Source organism: Oncorhynchus gorbuscha, unplaced genomic scaffold (genome assembly GCF_021184085.1).
Source record: "Oncorhynchus gorbuscha isolate QuinsamMale2020 ecotype Even-year unplaced genomic scaffold, OgorEven_v1.0 Un_scaffold_1094, whole genome shotgun sequence".
In the NCBI taxonomy this organism is placed as follows: Eukaryota; Metazoa; Chordata; class Actinopteri; order Salmoniformes; family Salmonidae; genus Oncorhynchus; species Oncorhynchus gorbuscha.
In genome coordinates this window covers 19,792-37,583 of record NW_025745980.1, presented here as the reverse complement: position 1 = coordinate 37,583, position 17,792 = coordinate 19,792, and the positions used below count along the sequence as shown (strand labels likewise).

General features: G+C 44.5%; 1 protein-coding gene across 1 annotated transcript; it reads right to left on the bottom strand.

The window, feature by feature from the left end:
• Positions 1 to 1,026: 1,026 nt before the first annotated feature.
• Positions 1,027 to 9,392, bottom strand: LOC124021233. Its single transcript, XM_046336583.1, has 9 exons — positions 9,375 to 9,392; positions 6,135 to 6,344; positions 5,674 to 5,745; positions 5,405 to 5,434; positions 4,016 to 4,206; positions 3,804 to 3,892; positions 3,261 to 3,441; positions 2,663 to 2,757; positions 1,027 to 2,431 (listed from the first exon to the last, which is right to left on the bottom strand). The coding sequence occupies exons 2-9, from the start codon at positions 6,221 to 6,223 to the stop codon at positions 1,307 to 1,309; spliced, it is 1,872 nt and encodes a 623-aa protein (XP_046192539.1). The 5' UTR covers positions 6,224 to 6,344; positions 9,375 to 9,392; the 3' UTR covers positions 1,027 to 1,306.
• Positions 9,393 to 17,792: the final 8,400 nt, after the last annotated feature.

Sequence of the window (17,792 nt, the reverse complement as noted above, 5' to 3'; positions counted from 1 at the left end):
ATATACACTCAAAGCATGTAAACTACTTCTGGATGATTTTATTAGAACCATCTGCACAGGGAAAGACAGACATCATAAGACAGACATGATAAGACAGACATCATAAGATAGACATCATAAGATCCACATGATAAGACAGACATGATAAGACAGACATGATAAGACAGACATGATAAGACAGACATGATAAGACAGACATGATAAGACAGACATGATAAGGCAGACAAGATAAGACAGACATGATAAGATAGACATAAGACAGACATGATAAGACAGACATCATAAGACAGACATCATAAGATAGACATCATAAGATAGACATCATAAGATCCACATGATAAGACAGACATGATAAGATAGACATAAGATAGACATGATAAGGCAGACAAGACAGACATGATAAGATAGACATAAGATAGACATGATAAGGCAGACAAGACAGACATGATAAGATAGACATAAGATAGACATGATAAAATAGACATGATAAGGCAGACATGATAAGACAGACATGATAAGACAGACATGATAAGATAGACATGATAAGACAGACATGATAAGACAGACATGATAAGATAGACATGATAAGACAGACATGATAAGATAGACATGATAAGATAGACATGATAAGACAGACATGATAAGACAGACATGATAAGATAGACATGATAAGACAGACATGATAAGACAGACATGATAAGACAGACATGATAAGGCAGACAAGATAGACATGATAAGATAGACATGATAAGACAGACATGATAAGATAGACATGATAAGACAGACATGATAAGATAGACATCATAAGATAGACATCATAAGATAGACATGATAAGATAGACATGATAAGACAGACATGATAAGACAGACAAGATAAGACAGACATGATAAGACAGACATGATAAGATAGACATGATAAGGCAGACAAGATAAGACAGACATGATAAGACAGACATGATAAGACAGACATGATAAGACAGACATGATAAGACAGACATGATAAGATAGACATCATAAGATAGACATGATAAGATAGACATGATAAGACAGACATGATAAGATAGACATGATAAGGCAGACAAGATAAGACAGACATGATAAGACAGACATGATAAGACAGACATGATAAGACAGACATCATAAGCAAAACATGTCAGTAGCTTTGAGTAAGCGACAGTATATGGTTGGATTTCCCATCATGAAGAGAGAACGTTGTAGACCGTAGACCCATTCAACTCACTAAGCCCTCTGATGTCTTCCACTCCCTACAGACTGTGGGCATAGTGGTAGGTCTACAATACAGTGCTCAGTTGTGGAAATAGAAGGAGTTGAAGCCGTAGAAGCGGTGCTTTCTCCCGGTGTGTACATTGTCTTGCAGGTGGACCGCGCCCCCCTGGAGGGAGCTGTGGAAGAGACGGTGGACCTCTGACTTACTGAAGGAGTCCTGGAGCTCCAACAGGGCCAGCTGGCACCGGCCCCTCTCCCCTGGGTGGGTGGAAGGCAGGGCATGTGGACGGGGTTGGATACAGGGGTTGGAGATACTGCGTGGGACGGGGATCTCTCTGTTCTGCCACTCCCAATCCTGTTCTTCAAGGGTCTGATTGACAGTCATCTCAGAACCCAGAACTACATTCCCACCTGAACACCAGTTACGGATGTTGGGAGAGACCAGATCAGCAGCAGACAGCTCTGTCTCAGATTCATATGCCGCCCCTGTGTTGTTAGTAGCCAATGCTGGAGCTGGCTGGCTCAGGCTGAACACCCTACCCCCTGATGCTGTGTAGCTCTGCTTCTTGCTGCTAGGAACGTCCTCGTACCATACCTCTCTCTGGGTGTTATTCTCTTTGGTGACCTCTGTGGTCTCATTCAGGGGAGAATGGGGCAGCTGGCAGCTGTACAAGGCCAGAGAGCTCTCTGTGTCTGTGACCTTCTCCAGGGAGGCTCTAGGAGCCTGGCTGCTCTGCTGGAGGTCTGATGCCCCTGGCCCTGGGTGATAGAGCCCTTCTCTGACCTCCTTGACCTGGCACTCACACCTCTCCTCCCCACACCTCTCACACCTGGAGCCTTGATCTTGAAGGTGGTGACCAGGGAACACATAGCCAGACATCTGAGCAGGCTCCGGCACAGACACAGCTCCAGCCCCAGGCCTGGCTAGACTGAGCTCTGAGTGGCCGTGGCTGTTGTTGGGATGGCCGTCCTGAATAGAAGGGTTCCCCTTTATCTCCTGATGACTTTGGTGACCAGACATAGTTCCCAGAGGCCCAGCAGGGTGATTATGTGAGGAAGTCTGGTCTGTGCTGTGGGACTCTGCTGCTGGGGCAGTGACAGGAGGGCGGTAGGTGCTCTCCACCTTATGACGGCCCTGGCGTATTCTGGCCTTGCGCCCGTCTCGTGGTTTAGGGGGCAGCAGGACGGGGTGGGATCGCTCCCTCTGAGAGAGACAAGCACTGGTTTGTTAGGAGGTTTGTCTCGTTCAGTCATCAGAGTAAAGTGATACTGAAGAAAAACTGTTTTTTTAAGCAGCCTAAAACTATTTCTATGGTAGTTGGGGAAGTTAAAGAAGGTTTGGAGGCTAATAATGTGATATTCTCGAAGCAGTTAAATGTAGGAATATTACAACAGCACTGTATATTCAGGCGTTTCCTGTGTTACTTGTACATACCAGCTGTGTTGTGTAGGGAGTTATCTTCCCAGTGATCATGTCAACGGTGTTCTCATGGTAGTCATCCAACCTCCAGGGATTAGTAGGCCCAGAGCCTGGAGTAAAAACACATGACATGCTTGTCATATTGAATATGATATCTGAGTGAGACTAACCAGATCAATGGGCCGTCGGTCGGTGATTCCACCATGATTACTATAGTTTAGATAGCTGGCGAGACTAACTCATCTAATCTAACCCATCTAAACAATGATAGCGGACATGGGGCTAATTGAGTGACTGTAGAGAAACTGCTGATCCTCAACCAAATATCAAAACGTGCACCTTGTGTATTCTACTAGTCTAACTCTTAACAGGAGGTTGAGACCCTGACTGAGTTCCTAAAAACATCTACAATAATAATTGTTCAATTGATCCGCGGGCTGCCAGTTTCCTGGTCCAACTAGTCTGGGTATTCCCCCATGTCTCTAGTAGCGTCTCAAATGGCACCCTGTCCCCTATAGAGGACACATCTTTTGACCAGAGCCGTATGGACTACATAGGGAATAGGAAGCCTGTTGGGATACAGCCTGCGTGTTCGGGGCTCTGCTCTCTATACCTGTGTAGTGAAGCTGGTATGAGGTGACCCAGTGGGACTTCTCCACGTTGCGGAGCATGTTGGCTGTTCGTTCAGACAGCGTGACGTCCCAGTCACGCAATGTGGGGTTGGGAAACACTGTCTTCTGGGACTTAGGGTAGAATACCTGGGTCTGGGCCTCGCCATTAACTGGCTTGGGGTGCTGAGAGAGAGACAAAGGTGACACAGGACACAGGTGTCGGGAACAGATGTAGTGTGCATATGACCTTCTTCCTTAGGTTGTTTCCCGAATGGCACCCTATTCCCTTAAAAGTGCACTACTTCTGAGCAGGGCCCTGGAATAGGGTACTATTAAGGAATAGACTACCATTAAGGAATTGGGCTTCACTGGTCAGATGAGATGAACTATAACATTAAGGATCATATTCTGCCTCCCAAATAGCACTCGATGCCCTATGCAGTGCACTCTATGGGGAATAGTGTGCTATTTTGGGACGCACATGTTTCTGTGTACAGTGAGAGGGAAACCTGGCTGTGCTAAATGACTGTACTGTAGCTACTCACATCCAGGAAGCCATGCTGTCCTGGCCATGAGATGGTTTTCTTCCTGGTTGTCATGGGTGCCTCCAGTACCTCATGACGATAAGGACCTCCTGGGATTGAAGACAAGACACTTCATCTGGGAATGAGGCTTGTGCTTGTGTGTGCGACCTTATACGGGCAAGCACGCAGACACACACACACACACACACATGCAGTTTGCACACGCACACCACCTTTTGTCTTTCTCAGCACGGTGACCTCTGGAGCAGAGGACGGGACGAGGGGGTTCAGGGGTCGTAGGGACGCAGCTCTCACGCCTGTGTCGGGGTCGTCTGGTGAGCGGAACGTTGGGAACAGGGCGAAGCGGGAGATGTGGGCCTGATACGGATGTTCTTTTGGAATTGGAACCTTTATCATTATCTCTCTGTAGGGAGGGAGGGAGGGAGGGCAAAGCAGTGAAGGAAGGACAGACATTACAACTGTATCATTATCTCTCTGTAGGGAGGGAGGGAGGGCAAAGCAGTGAAGGAAGGACAGACATTACAACTGTATCATTATCTCTCTGTAGGGAGGGAGGGAGGGCAAAGCAGTGAAGGAAGGACAGCCATTACAACTGTATCATTATCTCTCTGTAGGGAGGGAGGGAGGGAGGGCAAAGCAGTGAAGGAAGGACAGCCATTACAACTGTATCATTATCTCTCTGTAGGGAGGGAGGGAGGGCAAAGCAGTGAAGGGAGGACAGCCAGTACAACTGTATTGAAGCAGTCAGTGTAAAATGATATTAGCACTATAAACTGTGTCCTTTCTCCACTCTCTGTTGGGAGGGCAGAGCAATAAAGGACAGAGACAACATTTCATATACAGTAAGCAGTTAGACGGATATTAATCCTATACATTTTATAATGATCTTACTGTTGAGGGGAGGGCATAACAATAAAGGAAGCAGAGACCAACTGTATATAAGAAGTTTCTGTAGAACTGGGGTCTCCAACCCTGTTCCTGGAGAGTTACCCTCCTGTAGGTTTTAACTCCAACCCTGTTCCTGGAGAGCTACCCTCCTGTAGGTTAACACCAACCCCAGTTGTAACTGACCTGATTCAGCTTATCAACCAGCTAATTATTAGAATTAGGTGTGCTAGATTAGGGTTGGAGGGAAAACCTACAGGATGGTATCTCTTCAGGAACAGGGTTGGAGTTATAACCTACAGGATGGTATCTCTCCAGGAACAGGGTTGGAGATAAAACCTACAGGAGGGTATCTCTCCAGGAACAGGGTTGGAGTTATAACCTACAGGATGGTATCTCTCCAGGAACAGGGTTGGAGTTAAAACCTACAGGATGGTATCTCTCCAGGAACAGGGTTGGAGTTAAAACCTACAGGATGGTATCTCTCCAGGAACAGGGTTGGAGTTAAAACCTACAGGATGGTATCTCTCCAGGAACAGGGTTGGAGTTAAAACCTACAGGATGGTATCTCTCCAGGAACAGGGTTGGAGTTAAAACCTACAGGATGGTATCTCTTCAGGAACAGGGTTGAAGAGCCCTGTGGTTGAAGGATATTCCAGTCGTACTGTAACAATTGAGAATGAGAAACTGATCTAGATCACAGAATGAGTACTTACCCGATGTTGATGTCTGTTGGTTTTGGTATACTGAAAATAAATGTTTGTCAAATAAGAAGATAATCAATATGAACATTATATTGGTGTAAAAAGGATTTCAGCCATGGTCAAGTGATGAACTATAGCAGTTCATCCCAAATGGCACCCTCTTCCCTTTATAGTGCACTACTTTGACCACAACCATATGAGCCCTGGTCAACAATAGTGCACCACATCAGGAATAGGGTGCCATTTGGGACACACATTATTATATGTAAAAGGCAACCTACAGCTGGTCGTTGAGGCGGACGTTACTTTTCTTGGTAGGTGTAAGGTCATAAAACTGTTGAATGGTGATGTTCCTGTGAAGACATTAAAGGAGAAGAACCCTCAGTTGCCTCTCAAATGGCACCCTATTCCCTATAGAGTGCACTACTGGTCAAAAGGAGTGCACAGTGTAGGGGTATAGGGTGCCATTTGGAACACAAACCCAACAAATACAGCATACCCTTGGTAGGTGAATGTTGACATTTCAAAGGAGAAAATGGTTAGTACATTTTCAATCAATCCACAATCTCACAATTACTCAAGATCAATGACTTTGGCTCACACTTGGGATAGTTTAAAAAAATGTTTATATTATTTTGAGAGATAATTTTCTGAATGCTACTGAATGCTTGATACTCAGAAGGGTTCAAGTAAATCAGAAGTTTCCGCCATTAAAAAGTCATGGTCCTAATGATAATCTTACTCCGGTGGAACGGATCCTCCGTAGCTTAAGTGGCGATGGCCCTTGATGATGGCAGGGGTGTGTTTACTCTTCTGGGAGGAGGACGCCATCTTGTGGCTGGAGTGCTGGCTCAGTCTACTCTGGGTACGACCCGACGGTAAAACCCTGCTGCTGCTACTGGGAACTCCAGGAAGTGGTGGGACTCTGCTGCTAGGGCCTCTGGGAAGAGGACTGCAAGAGGACATTTAAACCTGTTGCTGAGGAACAAGTCAAGGTCATCTCTAATGTTACCCTATTCCCTATTTGGACAGGTCAAAAGTAGTGCACTGTAAATGGAATAGGATGGCATTTGGGACGTAGACTAGGGTTCCCAACGACAGTCCTGTTCAGATGTGACCCGCTAACATTCCCATGTGACATCATTCATAACATCTCTGACCATCAAGTCTATGACAGACTAAAGGATTTCTTTCCATCAGCTAAGCTACATGTAGTTCCCATAGTGCACCAGGACATGATGTACAACACAGACAGTACATAGTGCACCAAGACATGATGTACAACACAGACAGTACATAGTGCACCAGGACATGATGTACAACACAGACAGTACATAGTGCACCAGACATGATGTACAACACAGACAGTACATAGTGCACCAGGACATGATGTACAACACAGACAGTACATAGTGCACCAGGACATGATGTACAACACAGACAGTACATAGTGCACCAGGACATGATGTACAACACAGACAGTACATAGTGCACCAGGACATGATGTACAACACAGACAGTACATAGTGCACCAGGACATGATGTACAACACAGACAGTACATAGTGCACCAGGACATGATGTACAACACAGACAGTACATAGTGCACCAGGACATGATGTACAACACAGACAGTACATAGTGCACCAGGACATGATGTACAACACAGACAGTACATAGTGCACCAAGACATGATGTACAACACAGACAGTACATAGTGCACCAAGACATGATGTACAACACAGACAGTACATAGTGCACCAGGACATGATGTACAACACAGACAGTACATAGTGCACCAGGACATGATGTACAACACAGACAGTACACAGTGCACCAGGACATGATGTACAACACAGACAGTACATAGTGCACCAGGACATGATGTACAACACAGACAGTACATAGTGCACCAAGACATGATGTACAACACAGACAGTACATAGTGCACCAGGACATGATGTACAACACAGACAGTACATAGTGCAAGACATGATGTACAACACAGACAGTACATAGTGCACCAAGACATGATGTACAACACAGACAGTACATAGTGCACCAAGACATGATGTACAACACAGACAGTACATAGTGCACCAGACATGATGTACAACACAGACAGTACACAGTGCACCAAGACATGATGTACAACACAGACAGTACATAGTGCACCAGGACATGATGTACAACACAGACAGTACATAAGACATGATGTACAACACAGACAGTACATAGTGCACCAGACATGATGTACAACACAGACAGTACATAGTGCACCAAGACATGATGTACAACACAGACAGTACATAGTGCACCAGGACATGATGTACAACACAGACAGTACATAGTGCACCAAGACATGATGTACAACACAGACAGTACATAGTGCACCAAGACATGATGTACAACACAGACAGTACATAGTGCACCAGGACATGATGTACAACACAGACAGTACATAGTGCACCAGACATGATGTACAACACAGACAGTACATAGTGCACCAAGACATGATGTACAACACAGACAGTACATAGTGCACCAGGACATGATGTACAACACAGACATACATAGTGCATAGTGGACATGATGTACAACACAGACAGTACATAGTGCACCAGGACATGATGTACAACACAGACAGTACATAGTGCACCAGGACATGATGTACAACACAGACAGTACATAGTGCACCAGGACATGATGTACAACACAGACAGTACATAGTGCACCAGGACATGATGTACAACACAGACAGTACATAGTGCACCAAGACATGATGTACAACACAGACAGTACATAGTGCACCAGGACATGATGTACAACACAGACAGTACAGTTCAGGACATGATGTACAACACAGACAGTACATAGTGCACCAGGACATGATGTACAACACAGACAGTACATAGTGCACCAGGACATGATGTACAACACAGACAGTACATAGTGGGTGATGTCAGGGGCTCAGACATGATGTACACACAGACAGTACATAGTGCCCCAGCACTGGTACATAGTGCAAGACATGATGTACAACACAGACAGTACATAGTGCACCAGGACATGATGTACAACACAGAGTACATAGTGCACCAGGACATGATGTACAACACAGACAGTACATAGTGCACCAGACATGATGTACAACACAGACAGAGTGCACCAGGACATGATGTACAACACAGACAGTACATAGTGCACCAAGACATGATGTACAACACAGACAGTACATAGTGCACCAAGACATGATGTACAACACAGACAGTACATAGTGCACCAAGACATGATGTACAACACAGACAGTACATAGTGCACCAAGACATGATGTACAACACAGACAGTACATAGTGCACCAAGACATGATGTACAACACAGACAGTACATAATGCATCAAGACATGATGTACCACAGACTGGTACATAGTGACCAAGACATGATGTACATGTGCACCAAGACATGAGTACAACACAGGTACATAGTGCACCAAGACATGATGTACAACACAGGATTCATAGTGCACCAAGACATGATGTGACACCAAGACATGATGTCACACAGTACATAGGCGATGTACAACACAGACAGCATAGTGCACAAGACATGATGTACAACACATCAGTACATGTGCACCAAGTCTGTGTACAACACAGACAGTACATAGTGCACCTAGACATGATGTACAACACAGACTACATAGTGCACCAAGACATGATGTACAACACAGACAGTACATAGTGCACCAAGACATGATGTACAACACAGACAGTACATAGTGCACCAAGACATGATGTGCAACACAGACAGTACATAGTGCACCAAGACATGATGTACAACACAGACAGTACATAGTGCACCAAGACATGATGTACAACACAGACAGTCACAGCAAGACATGATGTACAACACAGACAGTACAATAACCAAATATACTGGCAAACCAAATGGAGTCATGCAGGAGGATAAGACTGTTCTCTTACCTGGCCAGAGGTGGAGAGTGAGGCTCATGGTGTCCTGCTCTGTACCTGTTTCAGATCCACTGTAAGTCTTTCAGTCGCTGGAGGAAGTGTCAGCGGAGTCTGGGGCTCAGCAGTGATAACGGCCCCCAGCCTGGTGCAGGCGTTTCAGGAAGTGGGAGGAGTCTCCCCAGGAGGACCTCTGTTTGTGAGACAGGAGTAAAGGAGTCCTCCCTATCTGTCTGTGGTCAGTGGGACGTTGCTGGATCCCTAGGCTGGTCATAGTGACGATGGCGTTGTCAACAGCAGTAGGCTAGCGTCCGCAACAGGATCTGGGTTAGTGACACCCTATCCACTGTCTAGGCTGAGCAGCACACAGGCTTCATCTCTGTGTCTGTGCTCTCAGCAGGACCTGTACCATACAGGAAGATACTACTAATATCACAGCGTCACAGCTCAGTGAAGTGTCATGGAGTCTCCCCAGTGATAATATCACACTGTCACAGCTCAGTGAAGTGTCATGAGTCTCCCCAGTGATAATATCACTGTCACAGCTCAGTGAAGTGTCATGGAGTCTCCCCAGTGATAATATCAGTGTCACAGCTCAGTGAAGTGTCATGGAGTCTCCCCAGTGATAATATCAGTGTCACAGCTCAGTGAAGTGTCATGGAGTCTCCCCAGTGATAATATCACAGCTCAGTGTAGCAGCAGAGAGAAGAATGACCAGCCTCACAAAGCCTGAAACGGAAACAGGTTAGCATGAGGCAGTGTCTGATGCCAACAGATGGGTTCAATGACAGAGGCACACTGCATAGCTACTCACACACACACACACGCACACGCACACACACACACACACACACACACACACACACACACACACACACACACACACACACACACACACACACACACACACACACACACACACACACACACACACACACACACACACACACACACACACACACACACACACACACACACACACACACACGTGAACTAATCCAGACCTCAGGTCACAGTGTATAGCCTTCATTATCCATGCTTTTATGTATATAGGCCTGCACTCACCTGCATGCGCGCATAACATTAGAATGACAGGATAGATACACCGCTAGAATACTACGCATTGAATTCGCTCTATTTATGTTGTTAAACATTCGCACACGACTGACTGCAGTACTTTCTAATTTTATGTTCGTTTCACATGCAGGCCTATGTGTTGTTTTTCTCTACAAGACATCAAAGACTGACCCAGAATAAATTGGGTCAACGGGGTAATGTACTTCAGCGCGAAGAGGTCTACCGACCTTATGTTCCCAACGGCAACGCCATTGTTAGGTTTAGATCGGAAAGAACTGTCAGAGTTGTATGAAGCGAAGGCCTCGCTGTCGCTGAGATGTTCTTTGCGGTCCGTACAGGTTTGAGGCAGTACAATCATGCGTTGTTGATTACGTCAGAGGAGGTCACCTTCTCCTGTGAAATCACAATGGAATCGGGATCAAAGGCTGGATTTCGCAGCGTTGAATATATCCTCTCCTTTAGCTGTCCGCGGTGCTGAGTCTATGCGAGGATCGGGTTGTTCCAGAAAACACAAGAACGGCTTTTGTCCAGGAGCAATTGGCCTAGTTTGAGGATCAATTTCTCACAGTATCAAGAATAGAAGTAGGACTTTCTTTGTTTACTAATTTAATAAATTGGTCAATGCTAAGGGGGTTTTATTGATTAGAACCTTGTCAACCTTGTTAAAAACAGGCGCTCTCCCGCTCCATGTTTCAATCCACACTGCGTCTATCAATAAAAACATCGACCCGCCATGAAAAACAATACACCTCTAGGCTACAATGCCCTGCCCTTATTCTAGAATCTAGGCAACCGTTCCATCCCCCGCATCCCTCATAATCAATACAATTTCGGACGTGACGTGGGGGCGTCCAAAATGGCACCCTATAACCTACATAATGCACGACGGGCCCAGGTCAAAGTAGTACACTACATCGGAAATAGGGTGCCATTTTGGACGTATACATTGAGTGTTTGCCAAGAAGCCTTAGACATGCCTGGTTTACCAACTGTTTTAAGGAAATATATTCAGCATTAGCTCCTTAATTGGGATTCTCGTGAGACCTTGTCCAAAGTCTCAGCAAAACACAGAGATGTATCACTTCATGCAGCTGACCCAGACCTAAGTTCTCATCCCGAATAGCACCCTATTCTCTATTTAGTGCACTTATTTTGGGCCAATAGGCTCCCATAGGGCTCTGGTCAAAAGTAATGCACTACAGTATATAGGGAATAGGGTTCACTTGCCTTGCGACACTCTGACAAATGGCACCATATTCCCAATATAGTGCAGTACTATCTATGAACTCTGGTCAAAAGCAGTGCACTATAACAGAGAATAGGTCCCATTTGGGGCATAGATTAAGTCCAGTGACCAATCAGCCTGTTCAGCCTCAACTGAAGAGCTGCTCTGCTCTCTGGAATCCATTTCCTGCTGCTGCATTATACATGTGGAATAGATGCAGAGATTTCTCCAGGCTCTGTTGGCTCTGCTTGGTGTTAACACCCAAGACATTATAGAGGTGGTTTGATTAGCTCACTACACACTGGTGCCCACAGAAAACGTTGCCCGCAGGGCTGAAAACATACCAGTGTTGTGTTATACAGTAGATGTCTGTCTGTCTGTCTGTCTGTCTGTCTGTCTGTCTGTCTGTCTGTCTGTCTGTCTGTCTGTCTGTCTGTCTGTCTGTCTGTCTGTCTGTCTGTCTGTCTGTCTGTCTGTCTGTCTGTCTGTCTGTCTGTCTGTCTGTCTGTCTGTCTGTCTGTCTGTCTGTCTGTCTGTCTGTCTGTCTGTCTGTCTGTCTGTCTGTCTGTCTGTCTGTCTGTCTGTCTGTCTGTCTGTCATTCAGTGTATGGGAAGACATATAATTATGCTGTATGGGAAGAGATACAATTATGCTGTATGGGAAGACATAATTATGCTGTGTGGAAGACATATAATTATGCTGTATGGGAAGACATAATTATGCTGTGTGGGAAGACATACAAATGCTTATGGGAAGACATACAACTGTATGGGAAGACATACAACTAAATACAACTATGCTGTGTGTGAAGACATATAATTATGCTGTATGGAAAGACATAATTATGCTGTGTGGGAAGACATACAACTATGCTGTATGGGAAGACATACAACTATGCTGTATGGGAAGACATACAACTATGCTGTATGGGAAGACATACAACTATGCTGTATGGGAAGACATACAACTAAATACAACTATGCTGTGTGTGAAGACATATAATTATGCTGTATGGAAAGACATAATTATGCTGTGTGGGAAGACATACAACTATGCTGTATGGGAAGACATACAACTATGCTGTATGGGAAGACATACAACTATGCTGTATGGGAAGACATACAACTATGCTGTATGGGAAGACATACAACTAAATACAACTATGCTGTGTGTGAAGACATATAATTATGCTGTATGGAAAGACATAATTATGCTGTGTGGGAAGACATATAATTATGCTGTATGGGAAGACATACAACTATGCTGTATGGGAAAATACAACTATGCTGTATGGGAAGACATACAACTATGCTGTATGGGAAGACATACAACTAAATACAACTATGCTGTGTGTGAAGACATATAATTATGCTAAAGACATAATTATGCTGTGTGTGAAGACATATAATTATGCTGTATGGGAAGACATACAACTATGCTGTAAAGACATACTATGCTGTATGGGAAGACATAATTATGCTGTATGGAAAGACATAATTATGCTGTATGGGAAGACAATTATGCTGTATGGAAAGACATAATTATGCTGTATGGAAAGACATAATTATGCTGTATGGAAAGACATAATTATGCTGTATGGGAAGACAATTATGCTGTATGGAAAGACATAATTATGCTGTATGGGAAGACAATTATGCTGTATGGGAAGACATAATTATGCTGTATGGGAAGACAATTAATGGAAAGACATAATTGCTGTATGGAAAGACATAATTAGGCTTATGGGAAGACATAATTATGCTGTATGGGAAGACAATTACTGTATGGGAAGACAATTATGCTGTATGGGAAGACATAATTATGCTGTATGGAAAGACAATTATGCTGTATGGAAAGACATAATTATGCTGTATGGGAAGACAATTATGCTGTATAATTATGCTGTATGGGAATTAATATATGAAATGAAATTTGCAGAACATGTGATTGTATGACATTTAAATGAATGAATCAACAGCCACCGACCCCCCTGAGACATCATCACACCACTTCACGTCTCCTCTGCTCTGTACCAGATCTCAAAGACAATGAAGAGGGGCGGACTGGAACCAGAAAGGGAATTTCTAACACACCGGCCCATTTATTCCCAACGAGGCCCTCATACCACACATGTTTTTCCAAGATGCCCTCATGATTAGCCAAATAATGATCATTCTGCCAAAACATCCCATTTAGACAGGCCCGCATGGGATAAAGGAAGACGGTAGAGCCCATCTGCCCTATGGCCAGTCCATTTCTGTCTCATGGATAATGGACTGGCCATACAGTTATATGATGGAGACAACTCTCCTGGCTTAGTGCTCTCTCATCTGTGTTGCTGAGAATGATAGGAGCCTGGTGCTCAAAGCAATCCAGCTGGACTAGTTTCCAGTTTCCAGGAGAATAAAGGGAATATTTCAAAGCACATTTCAAAACAAATCAGAACTAATCTATGGAGACCTAGAGGGGGGAGTGTGTGTGTGTGTGTGTGTGTGTGTGTGTGTGTGTGTGTGTGTGTGTGTGTGTGTGTGTGTGTGTGTGTGTGTGTGTGTGTGTGTGTGTGTGTGTGTGTGTGTGTGTGTGTGTGTGTGTGTGTGTGTGTGTGTGTGTGTGTGTGTGTGTGTGTGTGTGTGAGAGAGACAGATAGAGAGGGAGAGAAATAGACATGTATAGCACAATAAGTAGCTTTCTGACAGCCCTGTTTATTAAGAAGGACTACAGATGGAGAGACAAGACCACTGGACCCTGTTTATTAAGAAGGACTACAGATGGAGAGACAAGACCACTGGACCCTGTTTATTAAGAAGGACTACAGATGGAGAGACAAGACTACTGGACCCTGTTTATTAAGAAGGACTACAGATGGAGAGACAAGACTACTGGACCCTGTTTATTAAGAAGGACTACAGATGGAGAGACAAGACCACTGGACTACAGCCCTGTTTATTAAGAAGGACTACAGATGGAGAGACAAGACCACTGGACCCTGTTTATGAAGAAGGACTACAGATGGAGAGACAAGACCACTGGACCCTGTTTATTAAGAAGGACTACAGATGGAGAGACAAGACCACTGGACCCTGTTTATTAAGAAGGACTACAGATGGAGAGACAAGACCACTGGACCCTGTTTATGAAGAAGGACTACAGATGGAGAGACAAGACCACTGGACCCTGTTTATTAAGAAGGACTACAGATGGAGAGACAAGACCACTGGACTACCCCTGTTTATTGCAGGACTACAGATTATTAAGAAGGACTACAGATGGAGAGACAAGACCACTGGACCCTGTTTATTAAGAAGGACTACAGATGGAGAGACAAGACCACTGGACCCTGTTTATTAAGAAGTCAAGTCATGTACACGTGTAGGGAAGTTAAGACAAGAGCTGAATGTATCCCCCTTTCCCATTGCAGGACTCAATGACAAAAGAGATATTAAACATAGAAGGACGCCTGAACAGAGTCGCTGCTTCTGTTTTTCATGGGAAACTAAAATTAAGTTGAAAATTACTGTATAATGAAAACGAGAAATATCCACTTCCTGTTGACTCTGCAGGGAGTGATGTAATTGTAAAATGAGTTCTAGAAAGAAAGAAAATACCAGTGCGTAGATCCAGCTGCTGGTTTTGGCAGGAACATCTATACAGTGTAAAAACGGCACATTAGAAAGTTATATAGAAATATAAAATAGTATGTTTGGAGCAAGATTGTGTCCTAGGCCTTTAGTCATCACCGTCATTACTGTTAGTCCTACCACTCAGCCTTTAGTCATCACCGTCATTACTGTTAGTCCTACCACTCAGCCTTTAGTCATCACCGTCATTACTGTTAGTCCTACCACTCAGCCTTTAGTCATCACCGTCATTACTGTTAGTCCTACCACTCAGCCTTTAGTCATCACCATCATTACTGTTAGTCCTACCACTCAGCCTTTAGTCATCACCGTCATTACTGTTAGTCCTACCACTCAGCTTTTAGTCATAACCGTCATTACTGTTAGTCCTACCACTCAGCCTTTAGTCATAACCGTCATTACTGTTAGTCCTACCACTCAGCCTTTAGTCATCACCGTCATTACTGTTAGTCCTACCACTCAGCCTTTAGTCATCACCGTCATTACTGTTAGTCCTACCACTCAGCCTTTAGTCATCACCATCATTACTGTTAGTCCTACCACTCAGCCTTTAGTCATCACCGTCATTACTGTTAGTCCTACCACTCAGCCTTTAGTCATAACCGTCATTACTGTTAGTCCTACCACTCAGCCTTTAGTCATAACCGTCATTACTGTTAGTCCTACCACTCAGCCTTTAGTCATCACCGTCATTACTGTTAGTCCTACCACTCAGCCTTTAGTCATCACTATCATTACTGTTAGTCCTACCACTCAGCCTTTAGTCATCATCATTACTGTTAGTCCTACCACTCAGCCTTTAGTCATTACCGTCATTACTGTTAGTCCTACCACTCAGCCTTTAGTCATCACCATCATTACTGTTAGTCCTACCACTCAGCCTTTAGTCATCACCATCATTACTGTTAGTCCTACCACTCAGCCTTTAGTCATCACCGTCATTACAGTTAGTCCTACCACTCAGCCTTTAGTCATCACCATCATTACTGTTAGTCCTACCACTCAGCCTTTAGTCATCACCATCATTACTGTTAGTCCTACCACTCAGCCTTTAGTCATCACCATCATTACTGTTAGTCCTACCACTCAGCCTTTAGTCATCACCATCATTACTGTTAGTCCTACCACTCAGCCTTTAGTCATCACCATCATTACTGTTAGTCCTACCACTCAGCCTTTAGTCATCACCGTCATTACTGTTGTGAATTGTGCTCCATAAACTTCAAAGTTGGTGTTTCATATCTAAGAGCAGAGGGAGGATTATTTATGTGCTGTACAAAGTGGTAATTGGCTTCTCAAGGTGTGCCGGGCTGGCTAGTGTGTGTCGACAAAGGAGAACTTGGACATTAATATTAATGTTCTCTCTTCTTTTTCTCCCTCTCTATCTCACTCTGTTCTTTCACACACACACACACACACACACACACACACACACACACACACACACACACACACACACACACACACACACACACACACACACACACACACACACACACACACACACACACACACACACACACACACACACACACACACACACACATAATATATTTGGCTGCAGTCACTCTAAAATGATTCAAAGGAAATGTAATTTAATATTCTCATTCATTTTAAATTGGAGCCCTGTAAAGAGAGAGAGCCCGAGTCTGAAATGACACCCTATTCACTCATCATAGGCCCTGGCAAAAAGCAGTGCACTAAATATGGAATAGTGTGCTATTTCAAGTGTCCCTGGCAAATAAAGAAAGAGAATTTCTACTGTTACATGCAAGTGGACAGTGTTTTCCTCCTGATCTGTAGCAAGTGGACAGTGTTTTCCTCCTGATCTGCAGCAAGCGGACAGTGTTTTCCTCCTGATCTGCAACAAGCGGACAGTGTTTTCCTCCTGATCTGCAGCAAGTGGGCAGTGCTCCTGATCTGCAGCAAGCGGACAGTGTTTTCCTCCTGATCTGCAACAAGTGGACAGTGTTTTCCTCCTGATCTGCAGCAAGTGGACAGTGTTTTCCTCCTGATCTGCAACAAGTGGACAGTGTTTTCCTCCTGATCTGCAACAAGCGGACAGTGCTCCTGATCTGCAACAAGTGGACAGTGTTTTCCTCCTGATCTGCAACAAGTGGACAGTGTTTTCCTCCTGATCTGCAGCAAGTGGACAGTGTGCTCCTGATCTGCAACAAGTGGACAGTGTTTTCCTCCTGATCTGCAGCAAGTGGACAGTGTTTTCCTCCTGATCTGCAGCAAGTGGACAGTGTTTTCCTCCTGATCTGCAGCAAGTGGACAGTGTTTTCCTCCTGATCTGCAGCAAGTGGACAGTGTTTTCCTCCTGATCTGCAGCAAGTGGACAGTGTTTTCCTCCTGATCTGCAGCAAGTGGACAGTGTTTTCCTCCTGATCTGCAGCAAGTGGACAGTGTTTTCCTCCTGATCTGCAGCAAGTGGACAGTGTTTTCCTCCTGATCTGCAACAAGTGGACAGTGTTTTCCTCCTGATCTGC